Source organism: Lepisosteus oculatus, chromosome 5, assembly GCF_040954835.1.
Source record: "Lepisosteus oculatus isolate fLepOcu1 chromosome 5, fLepOcu1.hap2, whole genome shotgun sequence".
NCBI classification, from domain to species: Eukaryota; Metazoa; Chordata; class Actinopteri; order Semionotiformes; family Lepisosteidae; genus Lepisosteus; species Lepisosteus oculatus.
Genome location: NC_090700.1, coordinates 57,268,301 through 57,282,739, shown reverse-complemented (window position 1 = coordinate 57,282,739; position 14,439 = coordinate 57,268,301). Strand labels below are relative to the sequence as shown.

Sequence of the window (14,439 nt, the reverse complement as noted above, 5' to 3'; positions counted from 1 at the left end):
ATCTGGTAGGGATCCTCCTCGCCAGGGCGGCCAGCCTACCGACACTTGTACTCCCAGCAGGCAGCAGCAGGCCGGCCTGTCAGTTTGACAGAGCTCCTGTCAGACCGCCCCCGAGAGGACGCCGAGCTGCTCCCCTGTAGGCCCCGGGCTCCTAGCCAACCGCCCCGTCCGTCTCGGCAACGGGACCACTCCACCCCTCCGGCCGGCCACGTTTATTTTTTAAGCAGGACAGCTCCCACGGCGGGCCCGGCCACGGCGGACAGCGCGAGACGCGGTCGCGGCCATCCGATATCGGAGCCCGGCTGTGCGAGGCGGGGTTCATTCATGTTTTGTTTAGGCGGCGAGGCTCCGGCGGGACCGACCCCCTGCCTCCATCCATCAGCACTCACAGTGGAAAGCTCTGTGGGGTCCAGCGCGCTCTCCAGTTTCACGGCTGCAGCGGGAGTCTGCCCCGGGCCAGATGCTGCGGCGGCGGCGCCCCCCGCGCCCTGCGAAGGACAGAGCGCGTCTGTGTGGATCTCGGGAGGTTCGGCCTCCTGCGAGGGCGCGCTGCCAGGCGGCTCTGAATCCCCGGGACTGTCTGCTGTGGACTGCTGTAACACAACCCTTCATTAACCAGGCACACCAAGGGCACCCGCTCAAATTATCGGTATTGATTTCTGTTAAAGCCCCGCCACTTCGAACAGGAACTTTCCAGCAAATAAACAGTTGTATCTTGATCAAGCCAGGTTAAACAGCGAGCACGTGACCGAGAGGAAGCGGAACGGGGAGATGTCAAAAGGCCGTGCCAGAGGGCGGTGGCCCCGGGTCTCGCAAGCAAAATGAAATTAAAAATGGGAAACATGAAACACAGGCACTATGACACACAGAATAATGAACATGATGACACTATGCAACATCAAATTCATTATTCTTTAAGAGCATTCCGCTGTCTAGGTTACCAGTATCTTCTATAGTTAAAACTCACTGCAGGCTGTTAAAATACCTAGAGATAAAGTATCAAGCCTCTTTCCAAAACAAGATCTAACTTTATTATTATAATACAGAAAAAATAGATCTAATATATCTTATAATATTTGGACAATCTCACTATGGAAAATGTCATACTCTCGATACATTTACAGGGCAGGTGCATTCACCAAAGTACAATGCTCTCATAAATAACCTAAACGCTACTGCTGAGAGATCCTCCACGATCGTGTTTCTTTAGATGATCTATTTTCTCATGAAAGGCTTTTGCGATTTGGTGATTATGAAGGCAAAAATGAAGAACTGGCATAAAACTGTTCCTGTCCCTGTCACTTCAGGTTTGATTCCAATACCGCTGGCAGCTGACTCCCCTGCGGGAGGCAGCACTGGGTACCTGAATGACAGCTGGCTTCTGACTGTCCGTTTTCTCCTCGGCAGTGTCGGGCTCTTTCTGCTGGCACGGCTCCGGGGGGGGCTTGTCTTGGTTCTGGGGCGAGGGGCCATGCTGCAGGTTCTCCTTGTCGCTGTCGTCTTTCGGGCTCAGGGGCGCGGGGGCAGGGCTGGCTTTGGGCACCACGGTGGCGGATCGGGGGCGCGCTGGCCGCCCCCTCTGTACTGTCTCCCAGCCCTCCGCGTCCTTCCTTCCTGCACACACAGAGAATGTACCGACACTGCAGTTTCTGTGTGCCCTTTCACCTAGCACAGGACAGCATCAGCTAGAAAGGAGAAATCAGATCTCTTACAGGTGCTACTTTGAGTCTCTACACTTTTTAATGGAAAAGGTGCATGTAGCGGGTAGAGAAGCCCAAACACCTCACTTTAAAACTCTATGCTCTGCCTTTCTGTAAAATTCAGGTCTGATTTCAATATTTTGCCCCCCGTCCTTTCTGATCATGTTGACTTTGAAGCAGAAATGACTGTCTCCTTATGTTACCAGCTGCTGCACACATTAGGATCACTGAAGCCTCATGTTTGGATAGTTTAAAATCAAAGGCCAGTTTTTATTCACTTGCATCCCCCTTCATCTGAATACAATTAGGAAAGGCAATAAAGAGAAACAAGTGGAATCAAATTTGAAAATGTCCTTATTTAAGCTTGCCCGATTATCAGATTTGATGGACCGACAATGCTTTTCGATAAACCCCCTGGAATGGTTACATTATAAAAGTTTATAAGTAAATCAGACAGGCAGTAAAAGTAGAGTCATGTGAAAAAGAAAGTAAACCCTCTTCCAATTCAATGGTTTTACAGTTCAGGACATAAATAACAATTGTCTCATCCTTACCAACGTCTATAATTAGACATTTCTAGCCTCAGATAACAGAACACGTAACAGATTTCACTATGTCATTATTTAATCAACAAAAAGTAAGCCAAAATACAGAAATCATGTGGGAAAAATTAAGTACACCCTTACTGCTTCCATAGGAATTAAGAAGGTAATGAGCAGCCAAGTGCTGCTAATCAAATGCACTTGATTAATTGATCATCAGGAAGTATGACCACCTCTATAAAAGCAGAACTTTTGGCAGTTTGGTGTTAACACCACGCCAAGGAGAAAAGACCCCAGCAATGAACTCGTAGAAGCAATTGTTGCTGCTCATCAATCTGGGAAGGGTTATAAGGCTATTTCCAAACAATTTGAAATCCATCATTCTACAGCGAGAAGGATTATTTACAAATGGAGAACATTCAAGACAGTTGCCAATCTTCCCAGGAGTGGGCGTCCCAGAAAATGCTCAGAGAAATTGCAAAGAACCCAAGAGCTACATCTAGGGATCTAAAGGCCTTGGAAAACATGTAAAATATTAAAGTTCATGACAGTACGACCAGAAAAAGACTGAACAAGTATGGCTTTCATGGAAAGGTAGCCAGGAGAAGGCCCCTTCTCTCCAAGAAGAACATGGCAGCACGGCGAAGGTTTGCAAAGTTGCATCTGAAAAAACCACATGATTTCTGGAACAATGTCCTTTGGACAGACGAGACCAAAGTGGAGATGTTTGGTCATTATGCACAACGCCATGTTTGCCGAAAACCAAACACAGCGTAGCACCACAAACACCTCATACCAACCGTTAAGCACAGTGGTGGAGGGGTGATGATTTAGGCTTGTTTTGCAGTCACAGGACCTGGGCACCTTGCAGTCAACGAGTTGACCATGAACTCCTCTTAATATGAAAGTATTCTAGAGACAAATGTGAGGCCATCTGTCCGACAGCTAAAGCTTGGCCAAAACTGGGTCATGCAACAGGACAATGATCCCAAGCACACCAGCAAATCTACAACTGAATGGCTGAAAAAGAAAATAATCAAGGTGTTGGAATGGCCAGGTCAAAGTTCAGACCTCAACCCCATTGAAATGCTGTGATGGGACCTTAAGAGAGCCGTGTATAGACGAATGCCCTCGAACGTCATTGAACTGAAACAATGCTATAAAGAAGAGTGGGCCAGAATTCCTCCAAAACGATGACTGATAAACTCATACAGGAAACAATTACTTTAAGTTATTGCTGCTAAAGGTGGTTCTACAAGCTACTGAATTATGGGGTGTACTTAGTTTTTCACACATGGTTTCTGCATGTTGGCTTACTTTTTGTTAAATAAATAATGACATAGTGGAATCTGTTACTGTATGTGTTCTTTGTCACCTACGTTAGATTTATCTAAATTTTAGGACCTGGTAAGGACCAGGTGATTTTTTGTTATGTCCTGATATATAAAACCATAGAACTGAAAGAGGGTGTATTTTCTTTTTAAAATGACTGTATATCTATGATCTATGAAGCCTTATATATATCTAGACAGAAGAAAAACATCAAGAAAGATTTCAACACCCCAGCATCATGATGATGATGATGATTGTTTAACCACTAGAACTTGCTATTTGGAATTTAAAAAATACACAGATATAACTTCTGTGGAAAAGGCAGTCAGATTGAGAGCACCATCTTTAAGGCTCAGACACTGGTGGATGAAAGAATGTTTTTTTTTTAAAAAAAAGGTCTGCAGCAATTAAAAGCACGCCAGAGAGCTTCCCCCCAATACGCAATATTTCAATGGAGAAAGGTCCCTGCCTCGTTCACAGGAAACCCCCCGGCCCTCCCAGCGACAGAGCTGTAAATGTGACAGAGTTTAAGCCGCTGTGAAGCTCACCAGGTTTCTCTGTGGGACAGGGGGGCAGGGCGTGCGAGGAGGACAGGGGGACCCCGGGCCTGGCGTGGCTGGAGGCGGGGGCAGACTGCGTGCACTTCACCCTGTCCGCCCAGCTGGGGCCGCTAGGAGCGAGGCGCGTTGCTGCCAAAGTGGGTGGTGGGCCCCTAGAGGAGGAGGAGGAGGAGGAGACTGAATCAGGTTATCATACCCCCACCCCACTGCAGCACAGGGAACAGACCACTGCAAACCGAACAGGGAAAAGGACAACAAGAGCACTGCACTGACAAGACTGAAGGTTCTGACAAAGCTGGCCCGTTGTGGGCAGCATTCATTGTTCTCCTGGCATTTTACGCTTAATTTGAATCAGTAAAAGAGAAAACAGAACAATGGGTTCTAATGATACCACATCTTATTATACAACGTTGAATGACTGATGTACAGTAATTGCTCGTTTAATAGCAAAGGTAACAGTGGCTGAGGAAACTAAGCCTTCATGCAAATACCAGCTGCCACTGTTTTCAAGACTGTGGTTCCACCTTATGCTCCTCCGAAACCTCCATTATCCTCGTGTGCTGCATTTTATGGACAACTGAAATGTGAAATTGGGCAGTCACAGCTAGAGAGTAGTTCAAGTGAAAAACGTGAAAGTTGTTAAAATGTGACAAAAGTGAAAGAAGATAAGCAGAGCACTAGACAATAAAAGTCAATCATTGCAGACTAATAATTCTTAGGACTCTGAGGATTCTTGAAAAATGTCATCATGCAGAAAGCCTTACGTTTATTGCAGCTGTTATACAACATTCTTAAGCATCTCAGGTGGAGGAATAGGAAACTCCTGTGCTAAATTAAGTTAAAAGTTCAAGATCATTTATGTATGCTATTATTCCAACCACATGCGAATCTTAATCTCTTTAGATTTACTGTAGATGACAGTACTGTAACACTAAAATTTGCAGACTGCCAGAAACAAGTTCCGGAGTGCATTATGTTCCTATCTGACTGCTTTTTGCAAAAAACATTAAAGAATCACGGCCTCTAAGCTGTTTGTGACCTGTAAGAATACAGCACTCTGCCTGTTCGGAAAGGATAAATGGTAATTTTAGTCGACAGTACTCCATTATAATCAATATCTATTTCCTGCAGCATCAAATTACAAAATAATGTACATATTGAACCAATGTTTCAGCAGTCTTTAACCACAATTATATCTGAACCGCCCTTTGTTTCTGTGTTTAAGGAAAGAAAATCCCTGGAAATCACATTAAACAAATGATTTTCTTGCAGCTATTGATCCTTCTTTTACTAGAGGGTGTGCAACGTCTACCAGGCAAACACCACCAAATTAGTGCTTGGACATTTTAGATCTGTAATGGATTTTTTAACAGTTTAATGTGCTTTTAATCTAATTAGGAATGTTATTGTTATTTTTCCCCCTGAAATCAGCAATTATGATTTAATGGCTACAAACACTATCATCAAACGTCAATGTATGAGCTGGAATTAACACTGTGCATTGTGTAACACAAGCTGAGTACAGCAAAGACCAGCAGACAGACCTACAGTACACTTCATTCATTCCAAATACAGTTCTAGAGAGCCTCTTTTCTCTTGCAGCATTTCTTTTCAGTACAAAGTAGTCAAGCTAAACGGGGTTAGACTACTGCAAAAAAAACTAACAAGGAAAAGCATAAAATTGATCTTTTAAAAATAAAATAAACCACAGTTGAAGAGTTGTTCATTTTTCAAAACATGACTACCCAATGGTTAACCAATTTAAATATAAGAAAGGTGTAAAACCTACAAATTAAGAACTGATTACAGTAAATTGAATTTACCACACTTCGGCATAGCTGTGCCTTTTATGTTATGAAGTACAATTTAACAGCGGAGGTAACACAACTGGATTGTGAGCACCAGCTGGAAGCCTTACCCAAAGTTTAGGGACCTCCGCGCGCTGGGCGATGGGTTGATTCGATCAGTAGACGGGCTAGATATCACGTGACGCCCAGGAGACATCTTGCGTACTTCCCAAGCCAGAGACGTGGGTCTGAGACGATTACAAAGGAGTCAAACTACTGCGAGAAAAGCATCAGATTCTAACTGGATTGTCCATCTATCAAGGCAGGGCAACACAGTTAGACCTGCCCTGAAGCTATGCCATCTGGTTTCTACTTTATGATGTAGCCTGGATAGCTCATCGTAACATTCAACATGTTTAAATTTCCGATACCTTGTGTACTGCAATCAAAGCTTATCCTGCTGGTTAGAGAAAACTATGGATTTTCAAATGTCTCTCCCATTTTCTACATTAACTCTCCCAAGCATTCAAGAAAGAAGTCCTGTAGAGTATTTTCCACACAATGAATATGTAATGAGTCCGCACAATTGAGAAAGATTTTCCAGGTCCCTATGTTTACAATGCCATGAAGAAACATTTATACTGTCTCAGCAAATAAAATAAATGCAATTGTTTTATTATATATATGCACACACAACAGTATTCTTTGTATGTACTGTATATTAAAAAAAACGATTTCCTGTATGTTCTGATGATTTGACTCGCATCACTTTTTATCATGAACCCCTCTCTTCATGGAAGTGCACTTACAACCAAGAACAGGAGGCATGTCTGCATGCGAAGGGTTAAGGGAGTATGCAACAAGCGTCCCAGACAGAAGACCATACACTGGCTTCCTGCAGGAAATGGCAGGATGAGATCCTTGGATCAATTAGCTACTAAATACCGAACGGGCCAGGTGGGCTGAACGGCCTCCTCTCTTTAGTAACCTTTGCTTTTATCTGGGCATCTTTCCCTCAGAACTAGAGTTAAGAACACAATAATTTTGTGTCATTTAGGTGACACTGGTTTTCCCAATGGGAAAGAAAACACTTGGCCACCAGCATAAAGAGTCACAGCAAATGGGTATGTCAGAGAAATGGACTGAGAAATTTACACAGTACCATTATTGATTTACGGTAAGTCTTTAGTAAAGCAAAACAAGTTTCATCCCTCTGTCGGGATTCTAGTACTGAACTTCATATAAAGGTAACAAGTCAATGCATATTCATAGATTTAACATGTTCTATTTGTCAGTCTCCATCAATTTATGTGTTCAGCAGTCATTCGAATCTACTGCCAAGGTGAGGCAGTGAATTTGCCGACTCTGAACTGGCTTCCCCTCAATTAGCAGCACTGTGCCGTTTATTAGTAGACACACAGGCATTGCCTGTTTTGGCTTTAAGCGTTGTGCAGATGAAAATACTCAGTTTCCCACTCCAGGAATCTACCTGTTCTGGGCATCGGTTTTCTCCAGCTTCTCCTGGAGCTGTATCCAGTCAATTAAGGCTTTGAAGTCCCGTACATAGTTGTCCAGCATCATCAGCACCTCCTGAGGAAGAAGGAGACCAGAATAGCACATTGATAAGATGGAAGACCGTGACATCTCCCTTGGCTTGTAGCATTCAGCTTCTGCAAAATTCACCAGTTAGGAAGAGCTTTCCAAAAAGCTGATATGAATGGGCAGTGCTGACAGCATTTGAGAGAATTTAACACATCTTATCTTGACTCGACAAAAAATAGCAAAGCACCTGGCTTTTTTACTACCCAGACGCATTCCTGGAAAAAGCAGAATATTTAAACATCAAAGAGAAATTAAACTGAAAAAAAAAATGTGCTTTTGGAAAAAGCAGGTCATTATTAAAACAGTTTAAGCAGATTATGTAAAGATTTAAACACTCGGTCAGACTAAGGAGATAAAAAAATCCATTTCATGTTTTGCCTCCATGTCTAAACACAGACTAGGCTGTACTCCAGTTTAATCTCAGAGCTATTCAGTGATAAAAGAAAAGTGTTTAGAAGATGACACTAATAGCAGAGGCAGAGTGGTCCTTGGACTGAGATCCCAGATTAGCTGTCTGAGCATTGTCAGAGCGTTTTAAAGATCTTGCACCCTGTCACCCTAGCGACACACTATGCCAATACTTTTGGTTCGACAGCAGACAGATGGGTATACTGAGTGCTGTGCTTTCTCATTCAGAGCAGGAAAGAAAGATGCAAAGGTCACAGAGGTTATTTCCCTCTCAAATTTGAGACTGATGCCCTTCAAGGTCTCAAAGCGTACTTGGCATTTTCCCTGGAATTTCCTGCCTTTTGAGGACACCTTAAAAATGGCAAACTAAGAGCCGAATTTGCAGAGTTTGTAAACTGCAGTGAATTCAAACATGCCAGGATTACATAACAGCCCTTGCCCCCTCGAAAACTAAAAGTTTCAAAAAGCTGATTACACGGCCTGCCTCAAATAATTAAATCCTAAAACTGTAAGGAAGTTGGGAAATGCGTCTTACTCAAGATTCACTTCCCATGCTTTTCAAATACACTTGAAGGCCTAAAAAGAGAGGGTAAAATAAAATTACAAACCGCACTGAAACAATATTCCTGCTGGAGAAGAAAGGGCTTGATACCACATTCTAGGCCCCCACCACTGGCTACCCCACCCAAAACCCGGAATACAGTGCACCTCCCTGACTGAGCATGGAGAAAAGCCATCTACTCCTTACTCAATGGCCCTGTTTGGGGGGGAAAATGGCCCACTGGGTTTGAGGCCTCTCTCGCGGGCCGCCCCGGAGCTGCAGTAACCCGAGCCCCCGGCTGCCGAACAAGGAAGCGCAAGCGAGACGGGCAGCTGGAGCGGGCTCACACTCGCTGGGGCGCGTCTCTCCGGCCACACAGCTATGAAGGCCATTTTGTTCAGGCAGGCCGGGGGAGAACAAAAGACCCTCAGAAAGCGCCTCCCCGGCCCCGCAGATCACAACGTCTAGATGTACAGCTAAAATTACCAATTAGTTCACCAATTGGCTGCAACGAATTCGATTGGTTTGTAATTAATTCTAGTTACTGGCGCGTAGAGCAGGATGGATGGCGCCATCCCTTTGTCCTACTGACACACAATACAGGAGAGCTGGACCCAGGGGAAGCTGTGGACATCAATAACGCTCTGCAGCTCACCTACAGGAGCAGCGCTGCCACGGGGACAGTACAGCGCTCTGCCGAAGGGGAAAGGGGGAAAAACTTCCAACCACATGAGAAGGTGCAGACCAAAAAAAGGGATCTTTTTTTTTTTTTTTGCTCTCTCTCTCTCTCCCCCCTCTCTCTCTCTCTCTGCCAGGCTGTGAGAGCGGGAGTGAGGCAGCCCCAGCGGAGGTCAGACAGCTCATTGATACCTCTCGCGCTGAAGGTCAAGTCTGGCACGCAGGGGGGGGGAGGGAGAGGGAAGGTGGACGATCGATGGAGAGATAAAAATAAAAAGGTGAGTGGGGTTTTTTTTTGTCTTTTGAACAAATGAGTGTCTCGGAAAAGTAAACGCAGATGTGAGTCAATGCGAGAACCTTTTCTTTTGTACGATTTGTACGATTCGTTTAGTAACCGTTATGACGATTATCAATATTATTTCTTTTGCTGCTGCAATTCTTAACTCCGTCAGAGGACTGCTAGGCAGAGTGCAACCGGCACCCAAAAACTCAAAACAGTGATCTTCCACGCCTTTGGGATGCCCTTTGCTTCCTCTTGCACTATTAAATGAGCAACTGAAGTTTGGATAGCAGAGGCGTGCTCTGGAATTCTGGTCTTCTTCTTCTGCTTTTTTGTTTTTCCAAAACATTTGCAGATTCCTTCTAGGAAAACTGCAACACTTAAAAGGGAGCAAAACAAATACAGCCCTTTAAGAAGACGCTAGGCAGAAACTCTTGAAGAGAAAACAAGATGATTTATTGGAAGGATATGGGGAGTGGTAATTGGAAGTAAAGCTCTTTGGTGCTTTTAGTTAACAGGCAAGTCAAGCAGTGCAAGATGTGACAGGCACCACCAATGCATATAAGATATAAGAGATAGTTAACAGCACCCAGGTCCTGCTGTGCGTTCATTCAGTAGTGTTCTGGATCTGCAGTTGCCTATAAGATACAGTTTGTAGTTGTGATGGCTGCAGTGGCACAATAAAACTAATGCTTCTTGCATGTGCAGTATTAAAAGCTATCAGACAATTTCAGTACAATCCACAAAAATATCAAAGGATGTTCCAAAAGAAACTTCATCGAAGGGCTCAGGGATTGCAGAACGTCAGTACTTACTAGCCAGGCTAAGTAATTTTCCTACCAGGAATGGCAAAATTAAAGATGGTCAGTCAGAAAAGCAGCAGGTCACTCATTTCTATGCAAGACCACACTTTGAGCAACTAGAAATACAACAATACATCATGCATCGATTAATTGTGCTCTGTCTTTTATATAATGTATCACATGAAAGCAATATGGTTTGTGAAATACGATCAAACGCCATGCAGATGGATTGCACACAACACCCCACCCCCCGCATAAGGAAAAGCATCTCCTAAATGATTTGCAAAAATCCACTTCTCCCACCATGTGTAATCTTACAAATTTTTAGGGATAGTTTTTTGTGCAATTAAAATGTCAAAAGGCTGATTTTTGTTGGCCAGAATAGTCATATTGCATCATGACTGTAATGTAATAAAAAGTGAGCTCTAAATAAATGCCCGTCTAAAGTCAGTTTTGTCAGGGTTCCTTTCTAAATATCTCTTAATTTTCTCAATTTTATATCCCAGCAAGGAAAATACCAACTCCTACTCTGCCAAGTATAGCATAAGTTATGACTCTATTAGAATGAACACTTGATAAGAGCTAATTAGGCCTTTAGACTCTGGGTTAAAGAGGTTTCAGCATTATTAAAATAAAATAATAAAATCAGCTTTACCAGCCTCATTCAGCAAGAGTGGCTCCTGGCGTTTTGTACGTTGAAAAGCTTTTGCTGGGACACTCAGAGTTTTATGTAGTTTTATCAATATTTAGAAGGCAAATAGCTATAAGCATCTAGCTTGTTTTGACGGATCTCATTCCCTTCTTCACAAACCAAAATTCAGCTCTTTTGATATTGAAACACAGTAGAATATTGGTATTATCTGAAACTGTCAAAAGAGCACCAAAACAAGAAATTTAATTCAGGGTCTGATGTGCTTGCAACATCATAAAAAAAAACAGATTGTATATCCTTCCCATTATTGGTAAGAATCTCAGAATTGATTAAATTTAAAAATTCCAACACACATTTAACTTGTGCCTCCTAATGTTCAATGATCTTAAAAGAAATGGACAACGGAGGGATCAAAAAGTGAACTTTAAAAGGGTGGTGCACTCCCCCACCCCCATCACCAGACTTCGGTTTACAGACCGCGGCGCAATGTTTGTGTTTGTGCACGCTGCTTGAGCACACAATGCAGTACTTATAAAACTCCAGGGTATCGTCAGCTGAGAGAATCAAAGCGCTCTGCTCCCCCTAAGGCTAATTTCGCCATTTATCAGGGAGTCCATTAGCCTGCAGCATGCGCGGGGCGACAGCGGAGGCATGTGTTCGCGGTGGCGAGCGCTTGAGCGCGGAGCCATTAGAAGGAGCGACGGGAGCGAAGCCCGAGGCGCGGCCCGGCCGGCGGAGGGGGAAAGTGTACACAGCAGCTGATCCCCTTGCGCTGCCCCGGCTGTCTGCCTGCTAACCGCAAGCCAGCTCTCGGCAGGCCGACCACAAGCAGTCAACAGAGCCTCGGAGCACCGGCACAGAGCTGAACATTATCCTCCGTGACACTCCAATCGATAATCATGCACACCGCCGCCTGGCATAACAGAAATGTAACGGGTATGTATACCTGCGCAAAAATAAACAAACAAGCTCGGCAGAAACAGCCTTCTTGTTAGATACCTCTCGGAGATACCACGGGAACAATGAAATAGCCGAAACAATAACGAAGGGTCGCGAAAAATGAAAATCCTATCAACTGACAAAAAAGATTTTTTTCCCCCAAAAGAGCACAGAGTGCGCACCACGCTAGTGGGTATTTTACTGCTATGAGCACCATGCAATGACCTGTTGTCTTTTAACCCGGTGTCCATCTATACCTCTGTTTAACAGCTTAAACAGAGGTATAAACTCGTCGTCCTCGATTGTTTGAGGGCATGCGGCTGTAAAAATGCATTTTGTAATGAGAAGGATGCCAAGGGCTCTGCAGGGTTTAATCAACAGGCCCTGCGGTGGGACAGGATTCTGGCACAGCTTTGTTGGTTGAAACTTCAGGGTCCGGCCTTCTTGTTTCACTGAGCCCATGTCAGATGGAAGCTGGATTCCCAGCGTCTTAATTTTGGCCTTTTGATCCATCAATTATTTTACTTTGTCTTTTCACAGCCCTGTGCTTTATTTAATTATACTACTGACTTCAGCACACCTCTCTCAAATAACCCGTCTGATCTAAATGAACAACAAAAGGTACATGGACTCTTTAAAATCCAGTTTGTGAAGCAAATTTAAAGCTCCCAGGATCTCATGTACTATGAGAATAAAATCCTAAAATGGTACTTTTAGGAGTATGAGGACCATCAAGTCCACAGAGACAGTCTGCCATCGTAGGCACAAATTTGCCTACAGGTAGGACTTTTTCAAAAACCAGACAGTACCGGACACGAAGGGTAAAAACATCCTAACACCAGAAATGGTATGGATTATTAAATACAAAACACAGCCAAAGCAAATTACACAGGTCATTTTAAAATGAAAGAGTGTTTTTCACATTACAATCACGTTATTGTATGGCGATTACACTTGTAATGCCAAACTGTCTTTAGATGAGAGTACAAAAAGCTGCACTCTCTGATTTTTCACATAGAGCTGCATGTCTACGCAAGGGCTCATGTCAGATCCATGTGTGAAAACGACAATCTGTACTTTTAATTTACTGTGACTAAACTCACTAACGTTATTAGGCATCAAAATGTAATGAATAAACTGGTCTCAGGCGCATAGCTAGCAGCACTTGCGTAGCTGTAACTGTGGGTGCAGATTTCACAAAGGCCGCACAGAAACAGACGGCCCTCTGCACAGAATGAAAGAACTCAGATTACAGCGCTAAAGGGTTAGTATTCCGATCTAACGTGAAGTTAAGCTGTCTTGCAGGATTTAGGCTCATTAACAGCCCCAAGATGTCCAAAGAGCATTTGACACAAAGCCCAGACAGAGTACCTCCCCTTCACCCGCGACTGCTTTCAGTTGCACAAACCAAAAAAAAAAGAGTAAAAGCAGATAAACAGCATATTAAACCTTAACCCTGCAATTCATTATTTTTGCATCAATTTAAAACAAGAGCAATTAGCTGAAAACACTGTCCACTGCTGTTGAACCTTGCTACTCCTCACCAGGTAAATACAGGCAGTGAACTGCAGGAAAGCAGTGATTCAGGAGCTACAGCTTTTATTAGATTTCAGAAAGGTAAAAGAGGGGGGGTTTTTGAAAATGGAAATGCTGCTAACACTGCGTTTACCATTTAAGAAAAATAGATGTGCCACACTATACAGACTGGCTAAACTTCCCCTGGGGGCACTTTCCCTCCGGTGTGGTGAAAAAAAACGATATTAGCCATTAGAAAACACCTTTCAGCAATCTCCCACCCACACTCTGTTTACACACTGTCATCAATCTCCCCTTTTCCACCAGTGCGAGGGGAGCACAGTGATAATTCTCTCACCGGGACGTGTGTGCTGCACTCCGTTTGACATAAACCAGAAAACAAAAGGAATGTGCAGGAAAAAAAATGAAGTAAAAAAAATCTCAACAGCGCCATCTACTGTTCTAAACAAAACCCCCACCAGGTGGGAATACCTCCTTCTAGCCGATGTCTGCAGCTACACTTCACCCCAGGTCAATACTATTCAATGGGGATTGTGAATCTCTTTCACTGAAGTGCTCATTCTTCTGTCGAATTCACGTGGTGTAACGCTACCGTTAACTGCTCCACAACTAGGAGGAGCAACCCTGTTGACTCCTGAAGATCAAGTTTACATTCTTCTTTCTCCTTCAGCTGCCTGAATAAAGCAGCCCCTTGCGTTTCTGGCAGCTGAAGTCATAACTGTGTCAAAGGCTAGAGGGCCCGGGTAATTTAGCGCTGTGTCCCAGACACCTCCGGGTCGCACCTTGCATTCCACAACGCTCTGGTCCGACTCGCACGTGACGTAGATCTCGTCCACGGCCCGGCGCAGGTTGTCGAAGAGGAAGGCCCAGTAGCGGGCCCTCAGGTCCACCTTCCGAGGCTGCCTGGCCTTGGTGGGGCTCTTGTCCGCATTCTTGTCCAGAGAGACCCCTGCATTCTGCAAGAACAACACCGGAGAATTTCCCATGTATTAAGGCCATTTCCACGCTCTGGATTATAAAACATGTAAAACCGTCATGTCTCCAATCCTCATCTTTAAACCACCATTTTCTAAAGCCTC

General features: G+C 44.1%; 1 protein-coding gene across 5 annotated transcripts in view; it reads right to left on the bottom strand.

Moving 5' to 3' along the window:
* scaper (S-phase cyclin A-associated protein in the ER) overlaps nucleotides 1-14,439 on the bottom strand; it is a 129,269-nt gene that overhangs the window by 97,924 nt on the left and 16,906 nt on the right. For 2 of the 5 annotated variants that reach the window (XM_015343606.2, XM_015343610.2), the window contains exons 4-9: nucleotides 14,143-14,316; nucleotides 7,411-7,511; nucleotides 6,053-6,169; nucleotides 4,123-4,286; nucleotides 1,364-1,614; nucleotides 390-593 (exon numbers count right to left, since the gene is read on the bottom strand). In XM_015343606.2, the coding sequence (XP_015199092.2) occupies nucleotides 390-593; nucleotides 1,364-1,614; nucleotides 4,123-4,286; nucleotides 6,053-6,169; nucleotides 7,411-7,511; nucleotides 14,143-14,316 (1,011 nt within the window). The remainder of the gene's footprint in view (nucleotides 1-389; nucleotides 594-1,363; nucleotides 1,615-4,122; nucleotides 4,287-6,052; nucleotides 6,170-7,410; nucleotides 7,512-14,142; nucleotides 14,317-14,439) is intronic. The other 3 variants (XM_015343608.2, XM_015343609.2, XM_015343611.2) reach the window with 3 other exon arrangements.